General features: G+C 43.2%; 1 protein-coding gene across 1 annotated transcript in view; it reads right to left on the bottom strand.

Annotated features, from left to right (window-relative positions):
* Nucleotides 1–9,397, bottom strand: part of Acmsd (aminocarboxymuconate semialdehyde decarboxylase) — a 38,327-nt gene extending 28,930 nt beyond the window's left edge. Inside the window, exon 1 of the mRNA XM_029538686.1 lies at nucleotides 9,169–9,397. Within this exon, the coding sequence (XP_029394546.1) occupies nucleotides 9,169–9,274 (106 nt within the window). The 5' untranslated portion in view covers nucleotides 9,275–9,397. The remainder of the gene's footprint in view (nucleotides 1–9,168) is intronic.
* Nucleotides 9,398–13,486: the final 4,089 nt, after the last annotated feature.

Raw genomic sequence — 13,486 nt, 5'->3', positions numbered from 1 at the left:
TCACAGTTAGACTTAATCAGTACAGAAGAGGGGCCAAACCTCTGCAATGAGGAGGGTCACAGTTAGACTTAATCAGTACAGAAGAGGGGCTTGCAGCCAAGCTGCATCTTCCAGGCTCAGGGCCCCAAACTCTGTCCTATCACGCGCCATCTTCTTATCTGTTCCCTTTTCCATACCTGTCCAATATTTTCATTAAATCAATTTCCCTTTAAATCGATGGATGTATAGAGAAAGAAAAACTCCTATATCTGGGCTGGGGGTGTAGCTCAGTTGATAGGGTGCTTGCCTAGCATGCACAAAGCCCTGGGTTCCCTCCCCAGTACTGAATAAACTGGGCAAGGTGGCTCTCATCTCTAGTCCCAGAACCCAGGGGATGGAAGCAGAAGAACCCAGAGTTCAAGGCCATTCTGCCTATATAGTGAGTTTGAGACCAGCTTGAACTATGTTAGTCTCTGTCTCATTTGAAAGGAGGAGGAGGAGGAGGAGGAGGAGGAAGAAGAAACTAGTTTTGTTGTTTGAGATGTTTTCCCTCCTGGCTGAATCCGTCTTCCTGTTTCAGTCTCCTGAGTACTTGAGATTACAGGTATGTGCTACTTTTCCCAACTGTTAAATGATATTTTAACTTCTTGGGGACTTCACACCTTCATCTCGTGCTCAATAGAACTCCCAAGTGATGAAAAAAAGAAAAAGAGAACTATTTTCTTAGAATTGTAGTTTAGAGTCAAATTATGGGATGAGGAGATAGTTCAACTGGTAATATAAGCCAGAGGACCTAGAATTGAGCCTGAGAACCTATGTAAAAAAGGTTGGCACCATGACACATATCTAGAATCCCAGTAGACTAGCCTGAAGCAGCTTTCACCATGGACTTCACCATATCACTGTTGCAAAAAGTTACACTATCGATTAACCCAAAGCATTTCCCCCTTGGATTCCTGAGCCAAGGTCCTATTATTGGTAACTGCAGAGAGTGAGTCCTGATTCTCCAGAAACAACTTAGCTTTGTTCCCACAAATCTGTTGTCTTTCCACCTCAGATGGTCTGTTTTAAAAATGCATGTATGAAGCCTGTTGGTGGTGGCACAGGCCTTTATTCTATGCTCTCAGGAGGCAGAGGCAGGCAGATCTCTGAATTTGAGGCCAGCCTGGTCTACAGAGTGAGTTCTAGGATATCCAGAGCTACATAGAAACCCTGTCTCAAAAACAACAACAACGACAACAACAATAACAACAACAACAACAATAATGCATGTATGTTTCCGTGGGCACACATGTGTGGAGGTGCATGTGTGGACAGAGGACAGAGGAATCCTCAGCTGTTGCCACTTAGGCAATATCTACCTTGATTCTGAGATAGAATTTCTGCTAAGTAACGAGTCCCAGGGATCCACGTGTCTTTGTCTCCCCAGTTCAAGGACTGCAGGATTATTTTTTAATATAAGTTATGAAGATGTAATTCAGGCCTTCCTCCCCTATAAAGCAAGCACTTCACTGAGTCACCTCTCTCCCCCAAGTCACTGGAATTTTCTTTCTTGGTGGTTTCACAGAAAACCAGAAATAGTTCTCCCTCAAGACCCAGCTATACCTCTCCTAGGCATATACCCAACGCTCCACCACCCCACAAGGACACTTGCTCAACTATGTTCATAGCGGCTTTGTCATAGCCAGAAACTGGAAACAACCTAAATGTCTCTAAACTGAAGAATGGATAAAGAAAATGTGGTGCCTCTACACAGTGGAATACTACTCAGCTATTGAAAACAAAGACATCATAAATTTTGCAAAAAATGGATAGAACTTGAGAATATCATCCTGACTGAGGTAACTGAGACCCAAAGGGACGTGCATGGTATGCACTCACTGATAAGTGAATATTAGCCATAAAATGCAGGTACCATGTTATACTCCACAGACCCAAAGAAGCTAAAGAAGAAGGAAAGCCTAAGTGAGAATGCTTGAACCTCATTCAGAATGGTCACAGGAAGCAGATGGAGGGAGGGAACTGGGTGGAAGAGGGGATGGTGAAGGGAATGGGGAGGTTTGGGATCAGGTGTGGGGAGACACAGGAAAGATGGTCAGATGACCTTAAGAATGAGTGGAAATCTGCAACTGATGTGGGTGAGGACGTGGGGGGCATCTAGAGGATGAGACAGAGACCTGGGACAGGGGAGATGCCCAAGAATCAATGGGGGTGACCTTAGATGAGACTCATAGCAGTAGGGATATGGAACCTGAAGAGGCTACTTTCTGTAATCAGGCAGGAACTCCAGTGGAACGATAGGAACACCAACCCACCCACAAAACTTTCAATCCAAAATTTATCCTGTCTACAAGAAATGCAGGCAAAGGGGATGGAACAGAGAATGAAGGAATGGCCAACCAATAACTGGACCAAATTAAGACCCATCCCATGGGCAAGCACCAATCCCTGACACTATGAATGATACTCTGTTATGTTTGCAGACAGGAGTCTAGCATGGCTGTCCTCAGAGAGGTTCCACCTGGCAGCTGACTCAGATGGATGCACAGACACACAGTCAAATGGTGGATGGAGCTTGGGGACTCTTATGGAAGAGTTGGAGAAAGGACTGAGGACCCTGAAGGAGATAGAATTCCACAGAAAGACCAACGGAGTCAACTAGCCTGGACCTTTGGGGCCCTCAGAGACTGAACCACCAACCAAAGAGCATACATGGGCTGGACCTAGGGCTCGTCACACAGATGTAGTAGAAGTACAGCTTGGTCTTCACGTGGGTCCTGAACAACTAGAACAGGGGCTGTCCCAAAAGCTGTTGCCTGTCTGTGAGATATGTTCTTCTAGCAGGGCTGCCTTGTCTGGCCTCAGTGGGAGAGGATGTGCCTAGCTCCACAGAGATTTGGTGTGCCAGTGTTGGGGGATACCTACCTTATCAGAGGACAAGGGGAGGAGGGAAGGGGTAGAAGGATTGTTGGAGGGGGTAGCTGGGAGAAGGGGCAGCGGGCAGGATGTCAAGTGAATTATATATATATATATATATAAAGAAGAATCCTGAACCTACCCAATTGAAATCACTATCAGCACGTAACAAATGTAAGATCTGTCAACTACTATTTTATAACTAGTAGTTAATCATCATCCCAGATGTGTTGACTCTGATCTTTTCTTCCTTCATTGCACAAGGGAATGGGGGTTGCGGGGGTGTGTCTATTAATATTTAAGAAGAAAAAAAAACAGATTTGAAAGGAGATATTAGTTCTTCCCCAAACACTTAAGATTCTCCAAACTAAATAGCAATGGCTTATTCTTTTCATTATTCTGTTGGAAACTTTGAGGAAACTGTGAGAAAAGATCAGAGACAGGTATTTTAAAATATTTTCCTTAACAAGAAACAATTTGAAGAAATAAAGACATTCTGCTCTAGTCAATGCTAGGGAGCAGATGTGGTTCGGTAGGTAGAGAGCTTGCCTAGCATTTGCAAAGACCTGGGTTCTTTCTCTAGCACTGTATAAACCAGGCATAGTGGTATATATACACCAGTGGTTTCAGAACTGTGGAGGTAGGAGAATCAGAAGTTATCCTCAGCTACGTAGCAAGTTCAAGGCTAGTCTAGGATAGATGAGATGCTGTCTCAAAAAAACAAACTATACACACACACACACACACACACACACACACACACACAAAGCACACACACACACATGCACACACATGCACACAACACACACACATATACATATCAAATCCGACTCATTCTACTCTGTTAATATAGACTTAATAGAGGCTAGAAATAACAGACTACAGAGAAAACCCACATAAAGACCACATCACATAAACACATCTCTCTTTAACTCACTCCCATCTTTCAGGGAATCATGGCCATTGGCATTTATATCAACACTGGCTAACCAGTATGACTCCCAGGGAAACTTCTGGGAGTCATAATGTTAAAGATCTGATTGCTTGACCCGTGGGTTGTGATCCCATGATGAAGCTCCCTCTGTGGGTTTATATGAATGAGAGAAGTTGGGAGGAGTTTGGTGTCTGGGAGGACACTGGGACAGAGAAAGTAGTGGTATGTCTTGGGCCAGTTTTCTCCATTGGGTGGGATGAGACTGCTCTGGTGGGGGGTGGGGGGACCCAAAGCTCTGGGTTCATTTCTGAATATCAAGTACCTCACCTGTCAAGATTGGTTAATATTGTAGACATTGACAGTATATGTTGTGACATTTTATCCTCACCTGTCTACTTTTCTGTGTTTGTGTGCGCTCATGTGTGAGTATACATTTGCGAATGGACAGGTGCATATGTAGAGTATTGTTTCTCCTCAGGTTCCATCCACTTTGTTTTCTGAGGCGGAATCTCCCATCAGTCTGGGACTCATCAACTAGTCTAATAGGACTGGCCAACAAACCCCAGAAATGAGTCTGTCTTTACCTTCGGTGACAACTACAAGTCCCCACACCTGGCTTTTTACATAGACTCTGGATTGAACACAGGTTCTTGACTGAGGCACCGCTTCAGCTCTATTGTTTTTTTAATCTCCAGAGGTGCAAAGTATTAGGACTACTACTTATTCTTATGAAGTGTCCTCTATATGCTTGCAGCATGGGAGAGTTCAAGGTAAGAAGCCTGGTTACTGGAACTAACTTCTCTCAATGGAATTGGCTCGAGGAGGGGGAGATGGTATAAAAAGCCACCCAGATGCATGCTTAGGAAGTTTCCAGGATGCACATTTCTGTATTCCCCAATTTTTTATCTCTCAGTTTTTCCAGGCAGTTTAAATAATGACTTAAATAAGGTGGGGCACTTGGAAACTGCCAGCTATAGATGCCCAGTTCTTGACTTCAGCTGGAGAAAGGCTTGTGGGGTAGGAAGCAAGGGAAGGGAAGTGAGAACGGCGTGGTCTAGTATGGAAAGCTTTCTCTTCCCTGCAAAAAGAAGGCCTTGTTCTAGGCTCCTCTGGGTGTTCAAGATGGAGAGAGGGAGGGTCTTCATTTTAGGGCTGAGCTGGAAATGGCCTTCTGTGCTCAAAAAAACGGGGAATCTTATTGGGACCTAGAGGGAAGATTCTTCCCAAGGATGCCAGACAGTGCTCCCTCAGAGACATCTGCTTAAACTCTTGTGAGGGAGCTGCAGAGGTTGGTTTTAACTTTAAGTCACACAGTAAGAATTGAAGCAGTAGGCTGGGGTGGTCATGCACATCTGCAATGAGGCACTCAGGGAAGCTGGGGCAGAAGAATCATAAGTTGGGGTCAACCTAGATTAAATAATGAGACCCCGTTTCAGGGCAGTGTGGAGGGGGAATGATAGAGAGAGAAAAGAGGCTGAGAAAGGAGTGAGAGAAAGGAGACAGAGAGACAGAGAGAGACAGAGACAGAGAGAGGAGGCAAAGATCGGATGAAACATCGGATTCTTTCTGTAGTATGGCTGTATGTGATGGGAACTGAAAATTCCTCTCTGATTTATTATGTCTTAGTCCCATTGGACTACTCTGGTACAATACTGGAGGCGCATAAACACAGACTTTTATTTCTTGTAGTTTCAGAAAGCTGGGGCATCCAAGATGAAGGAGCTAGCTGATCCACGCTCTGGTAAGAGACTGTTCTGGTTCCTGCAGAGCCTTACAATAAGAAAAAAAAATCCAGAGTTTCCTTTGGCCTGTTTTATAAAAACAGCCCATTTCCTCTTGTTCTAATTGGTTCCTGAAGTCCCACCTGTGCATTCTTGGGTTTCAATATGAATTTTGAGAGGACATAAAATTTAGACCACAGAACTTTCTAAGCCCTTTCAAGATTCCTATCTAGACAGAGAAGCAGAGACCATGGAGCATGGGACCCTCTTGGTATGACATTCTCTAGGTGGGTGTTATACTGACCACTCTCTCAAGGAAAGTAAAGGTGGGAGAGAGTCATCTAGAAGTCACCCTTAAACTGTGGGTCATGATCTTATGTGGTGGTCACTTAATGGGTGTAACAGCAGAACATGCAGTGATCAAAAATTAATTCAGTGTCTGACATGTAATGAATCCAAGGTGGTTCTGGCAGGAAGTGCTCATGTTGCATTGTGCAACTTCTCCAAAGCCTTGGCTCTAAACACACAACCTGTGCACTTTGTACTGTGCAGGTTGTCACACCGTGCTACGCAAAGGAACGCCTCCTGAAACACCTCCGATGAGAATCAAGACTATTGTGTGCTATACATTGCAGTGACTGCTGTACATATAGTTTCTGGCTCTTAGAGAAACGCAATGGATTCATTATGGAAAACAAAGACTTTCAATATTTTCCGGCCATCACTCTTCAGCCTGTAAGTATGCTATTAGTACACCTTTAGATTGTACCCTGTTAGAATGTTTGTTGTAAGTATTGCTATTCTAGGGCTGGGACTGTAGCTCAGCTTGCAGAGTGCTTGCCTTGCATTTACAAAGTCCTGAGTTTGATCTCAGCATCATATAAACTGGCATGGTGGCTTATGTCTCAAATCTCAGCACTCGAGGTGCTGCAGGAGGTAACAGCAGGAGGGTCAAAAGTTCAAGGTCATCCTTGGTGACCTATTGAGCCCAGTCTGGGCTATATGAGACCCCTGTCTTTAAAAAATGAACAAACAGAAAATTGCTGTTTGATTTGCTGACTTGAGTTTCATAGAACAGCTCAAAGAATTTTGCCTTGGGATTAAGACAGAATTCTCAATTCTTTGTGGAATGGCCATAAAATTACTTCTACTATTGTATACTACATATTTATGTGCTATAGCATTCTCAGCACTGATAGTTATGTGAACAAAAATCAATTCTGAAAAAGCATTGATGGTGTTCTATGTCCTGCAGTGTCAAATGTTCAACCAAGATTTAATTCTTTATTGTAAACACAAACATGTTCATCTCAGTAGTATGAAAATTGGCTTTTTATCCTTAATAGAATAAAGAATTGCTTAATGTTTAATTTACGTGTCTATTTATAACTTGGGTGGCATAAAAACGTCTTGGTAGAAAGGAGTCCTGACTGGGAGACACTTGAGAGGCTTCAGGACAAAGGCCACCATGGGAGCCCTGGGCATTTTGCACGGCCTTTTGTCTGTTTGCTTTGAGGTTCAAGCAAAATGAAAACCTATGACTTTGGAGTTTAATACTCCTTGCTTCCACTAGACCTGGGGGCTGTCATGAATTTGTGTGTGTGTACGTCTGTATGTTTTCCTAAAACTGTCAGGTTAGGGAGTGCAATGTGATTTATACCTAATTTATTCAATGTAGTGTTTATGGGATGGCTCCTCCTAAGCTGTTGAAAACAGCATTGTAAGTAGAAGGACTCTGCCTGTGGCTTCCACAGAAGTCAGACCAGGACATGCCTCTCATAAAATCAATAGTGTCATGAAGTGTTGTTTACACTTTTATAAGGTGTGACCAGGACAAGAAGTTCCCAAGCAGACAGGCCCCCAGGGTCTCTTTTTCCATTGACTGTGATGGGGCAGGCCTTCAGAGACAGCCCAGCTCTATGACTACACTTTAATCTGTTACGCCTACCTCCTCGCTCACTTACCAATGGACAAAGAAGGGCTTGAGATCAAAAGTGGTTTTTTTTTTCCTCCTTTGAGACAGGGTCTCATATAAGCCATAAACTCTGGCATGATGGAGGATGACCTTGAACATCTGCTCCTCCTACCTCCACTTCCTGTATGCTGGGGCAGCCGTCATGGACCCTTTACGCAGTGCTGGAGCCTGAACCCAGGGCCTGGTGCATGCAGGCAAGTGCCCACCACCTAAGGTATCCCCTGAGCCTGAGGTTATTAGCATCTTCATACAAGATTTAACAGTGAGAAGAAAATCTGCTTGCACAACAAACCACTTTTTCATTAGTGTTTGAGCTCATTCATTTTTTTCCCCACCTTAAATTAAGTAAATTATTAGTGATGTGAGAGTAGTCCAGAATATGACAGTCTGGATAAAACCAGATATTGACCTAAATTAACATCTAGGTAGTTACAAGTTTCCTCCATGTTCCCCCTTCCTTTTTCAGTACCTCTCCCTCCCTCTTTCTCGTTCTCATTCCCTCCCTCCCTTCCTTCCTCTCTCCCTGCCTCTCTCCCTCCCTTCCTTCCCTTCCAGTCTGGAATGCACTGTGTTATTGTCTTCCTCAGCCTACTGACACCAACTTTCAAAGGTTTTAAGGGAGTGGGCTGAAGAGATAATAGCATGTGTGCTGCTCTTCCAGAGGACCTGAGTTCCCAGCATCCTGTAACTCCAGTTCAAAGGCACCTGATGTCTCTGGTCTCTGTGAGTACACAGTATGCTCTTCTCTCTTTCCCTCTTACACACACACACACACACACACACACACACACACACACACACACAGAGAGAGAGAGAGAGAGAGAGAGAGACAGAGACAGAGACAGAGACAGAGACAGAGACAGAGACAGAGAGACAGAGACAGAGAGAGACAGAGACAGAGACAGAGAGAACAATAAGTCTTTAAGGGAAGTTTCCATCCTTTGGGAAATACAGAAAATACTTTCCCCACCTCTGAGTGCTTCAGATGGAATCCAGGGCTTCCCGCACAGCAGGCAAACATTATCATGAGCTATGCCCACAGGTCCATCCCACCTCGTTTCTTTTTACAGAGAGCACTCTTATAGACATCCATTGTACAAATATTTCATGTCACTTAGAAATCTAGGGATTTCCAAGTTACCTGCTTCCCAGGTCTCCCTAGCAAGGGTTCACAGCTTAAAGATCAGACAGGAGAGGTTTCAGACAGAGTCCTGAAATAGACTGAAAAGACATTTCACAAAGCTATCTCCTGGTGCTTCTAGAACCTATTTTAAAACTTCTGGAAAAAGACCACATTTTATTTTTTTTTTAAATGGTCTTTTAGTTGCAACCATGACTTTCGATCCTGTAGTTGGCAGGTGTGCTTCCAGCAGCTGAGCACACTATTTAAAAGTCAGCAAAGCTGCTTGACTTAAATCATCCAGGGATTTGAAAGGCTGTGTCGTTTGAGGGGAAAAGAAGACCTCCAAGAAGGCCCTTATTTCTTTGACCCATTGTTCTGTTGAGATGAATGTAAAGGTCATCTTTAAATAGTAGGAAATTCGAGCTAACAAGTAATTTAAGAATCATTCCCCCCCCCCCCAAGAATGAAGAAGAAGGATTCCATCCCATTCCATCTCGAACGAAGAGAGAAATCTATGAACAGAGATGAGATGTGGTCCAGAAAGAATCCAGCACATTAGTTACCATTACCTTTTCTAGATCGGGCCATTCCTTTGGTAGAATATGAGTGTGGATGTCAATTTTCATCTCCACAGGACCAGAGGAGACACGTGTACATACAAAAAGGGAAATTCTGATATCAAGAGATCAGCATGAAAATCAGAGTTTATTGACTCTTCTGCCCCTTTATGTCTACCTTCAGGTACCCGTCAGGAGGCCTGGCCAGCCCAGTTGGTTCATGCCAACTGCCCTATTAGAGTTCAAGATTCTGTTTGCCCACTTGGCTTTGGGCCAGCATTCTTTAGTAACTAGGACTCAGCACAATATTTTAAAAAAGAAAAAAAAAAATCTCAACCAGAAAACAGGAATGTACTCAACTCCAAAGGTCAAAAGTACAGCATGCTGCCTTGATTCAACAGTAGCTCAAAACTTGACTAATTTGGAGATGGGGAGGTAGCTCAGTCAGCAGAAGGCTTGACTAACGTGAATGAAGTCCTGGGCTCCATTCACATCACCACATCAAACTGGACTCAGTCGGTCCCTCAGCCCTCGGGGAACCAGGATTTTGGTATTCAGGTAGACAAGGAGTCAGCGGGGTGACAAACAGACACGAACACCAGAGAGAGTGCTGTATATGAATGTAATTTCTCAAAGTGAGCATCAGATTTATATTACAGAAGGAAACAAAGAAGTTAGGTGACACATCAGCCAAGGTACATTGAAGTTGTCTGACACAAAACAGAGAAATGCATACATAAAGACTGACAGGAACCAGGCAGCGTTTATGATTGTGATGAGATCAGCCCTATCTAAAGTCAGCTATTGACAGGAGCCAGGTAAGGATTTTTACACTATTTATGCTATTCCTCTGAGCCTTGTGAAAGTTTGCACCTGGGGAGTTCTGCTCTTGCTGACCTTTTCATGAATAATGCAATACTGTAGTTCCTCCTTAAACCACAACCCTCCTTCTTCCTAGGCCGTTGTAAATTCTTGGATATGCTAGTAACTTGGCTGCTTTTTAAGTGTTTGTAGGGAATCTCCATTTGTCAGAGGAACTCACAAACTTTCTTCTAATATGTAATGTAGTTTGCCATAACTGACTGTCATGAGGATTCTAAGTTTACTTTGCTAAACTCGCCCTGAGATTTCTAGCTCCTATCCAGTAAAATACAGTAAGAAAACATGCCAGACCCTCCACACTATTGTAGGGACAAATTTGGAGCACTTGTGCTACAGGGATGCCAAGGCTCCAGGAGACTAAGTTTCCATGAAACTTTTTGCCTCAGGGCTGCGTCCAAGCTTTTGGGAATGCCACGCAGTCTCCACTGGAGTGGATGTGGCAGTGCACACTAATAATTACGGTGCCTTGGAAACAGAGACAGACAGATCAGAAGTTCAAGGTCACTTTTGGCTTCATAGCAAGTTCAAGGCTGCCTTGTATATGAGACCCTGCCTTCAGGGAAAAAAATGACTAATTTTGTGTTTTGATATTTAAAATCTATTAAGATGCATTCTATTAAAAAACAACTAGTGTGTATTTATTTAGACATAAAATAATTCGGGGGAATTTTAAAGAAAAATGATTTATCTCCAATTCATATCTTCTTATATTTGGTCTTATTACCCCAAAAGTAACTCACTTTACTGCCTTTTGGGTTTGTTTATTGATCAGTTAGCTATTTCCAGGTCATTTATTTATTTATTTATTTATTTATCTCTGTGTAAAAGCTCTGGTTCTTCTGGAACTCAGTTTGTAGACTAGGTTGACCTTGAATTCACAGAGATCCACTTGCCTTTGCCTTTCAAGTGCTGGGATTAAAGGCATGCACCACCATACTGGGATAAATCATATTTATAAATTGGTTTGCTCGTGAAAATTTAACATGTTGAAAACATGGTAGGGGAAGTTTCTTTTTTCTTGTCTTTCTAAATTATTTTAAATTCATTGTGCTCTGCCTACATGTATGTCTATGCACTACATGCATGTCTGGTGTCCCCAGAGATAAAAAAAGGGGCATTGAAACTTGAGTTATGGATGGTTATGGGGCATTGGATCCCCTGGAACTAGAGTTACAGATGCTTGTGAGCTACAGTGTGCATGCTGGGAATTGAACCCAGGTCCTCTGGCGAGCATATTTACATATTAGCAAGCACTTACTAAGAGCTATGTTGAAAAAGTTGGAAGAAGTTTCATCTTGTAGAAGGCATTCACCATTCAGGTTATGTTTTGTCCACACTGACTTTTCATTTCATTTCATTCATTCAGTCACTCATCTTTCCATTCATTCACTTACTTATGCATTCATTTAACAAACATGTACGGAGAGCTACTCTGTTCTGAGGCTATAAGGTTGAATGAGATTAGATGATTTACTTCCTGTAATAACAGGTCATTGTATACAGCCTGTGCATTAGGGACAGGAAACAACCATCATTCCAGTTGAGGGTAGGTGGTGTGGTTCAGGAAAGTGTCCACTGGAGCACAAAGTGAGGCTTACGGTCATGCCACCAAGAGGAGCCTGGAGTGAACCAGCCCTTACTGCTTTATTCAGTATGTACTTTTTCTCATCCTGGAAAGGAAAACATTCAAGGGACTCTTGGGGCTCTGACAAAACCTTGCGTCTGCTTTAGGGATGTTCCCTTCTGTCCCATCTCTTCAGTACAGAAACTAAGTAGTCAAAAAGCCTTCTGGCTGTAATCCACCTAGATTCTGGATAAATTATAAAAGAACATACTGGCGATTGATGTTCAGCCTGAGAGGAAATGAGGGATGCTTTCAATTCTCTTACCTTTTCTTCTTTCCGGAGACAAATTTTCATACTGCTTGGGCTGCCCTCAAAGTCCTAGGTAGGATTACTTTGAATTCTTGATCCTCTTGCTGTCATGCCTAGTGCTGACATGACAGGCAAATATCATCACACCCTTGTTGGGGGTTTGTCTGCTCTGCTCTGCATTCAAATGCTAAATACTGGCACCCAAGATCTGTTTGCTTCCACTAGCAGATCCTCACAGACAAGTGATACTATGTAAACTTTGCTCCCCAGTTTATAACTATTGGTTTAAAAAGGTAGCTACCTGCCTGCATCATGCCTGCCTGGATGCTGCCATGTTCCTGCCTTGATAATAATGGACTGAACCTCTGGACCTGTAAGCCAGCCCCAAATATATGTTGTCCTTTATAAAACTTGTCATGGTCATGGTGTCTGTTCACAGTAGTAAAACCCTACCTAAGACCCTAGTTGCCTGGGTCAGTGTGTCTTTGACTAATTTGTCTGCTCTTGGGACTATTGATTTGCTGGGCACCTTGCCCATCCTCAGTGTAAGGGCTTTTACTGTGTTTAACTGTGTTTTGGAGTGTTTGGTTGTTGTCTCTTAGAGGCCTATTCTTTTCTGGGAGGACATGGGTGAGGAATGGATCAAGGGAAGGGAAGAAGTGGGGTGGAGAATGGGAGGCTTGGTTGAAGGGGAAATTCTGGTTGAATTGAATGAGAGAAAAATTTATTTTCAATAAAAAAAGAAAAGAAAAAAAATAAAAATAAAAAGGTAGCTACAGCCAATTACTGGGGAGAATAGAGATCGGTGGAGTTTCAGTTACCAGGCTGGGGTTCACAGATAGGAACCATGAGAAGGAGGGTGAAGGAGAGTGGAGGAGGAAGAGGGAGAGAACAGGAGGTCTCCATTAAACTTGATGGACTGGGAAAATGTGCCCAAGTGAAATGTCCCCCACCCCCACCCCAGGACAGATTTCTGGAACAGAAACAACCCCGGGTGAGACTTAAACAACAAGTGTTTGTGGAGCACAGCTGGGGAATTAATACTCTAGCGTATAGAAAGATAGATTAGGGGTAATTCTCCCAGTAATTGTACAAGATTAATAAATCCATAGGACTCTGCCTCAGTTATTGGGTGGCTGCCTGGGTTATATTAATAATTAATAAAGATTATTAAAATCCATTTATACACAGCTCTCTCTCTCTCTCTCTCTCTCTCTCTCTCTCTCTCTCTCTCTCTCTCTCTTTTACAGGGTCTGGTGTATCCTAGGTTGTCCTTGAATGCTGGAGTATGACCTTGAACTCCTGGTCCCCCTCTTTCCTCTTTCTGAGGGTTGGAATCAATGGCCTGCAGTACCATGCCCAGTTTCTATGGTTTGGATGGAATTCATGGCCTCTGCACACATCCCAGACTCTCCCTCTCTCCCCGATTCATGTAATTCTGACCCACTGCATCTCACTACCATGTTTCCTTTTGTCCATTCTCATGTTCAGTTCCTTGTCTCTCCTCACAATTCTTTAATTGCTA

This window comes from Mus pahari, chromosome 5, assembly GCF_900095145.1.
Source record: "Mus pahari chromosome 5, PAHARI_EIJ_v1.1, whole genome shotgun sequence".
Lineage (NCBI taxonomy): Eukaryota > Metazoa > Chordata > Mammalia > Rodentia > Muridae > Mus > Mus pahari.
The sequence above is the reverse complement of the archived record's forward strand: the minus strand, read 5'-3'. Positions and strand labels throughout refer to the sequence as shown.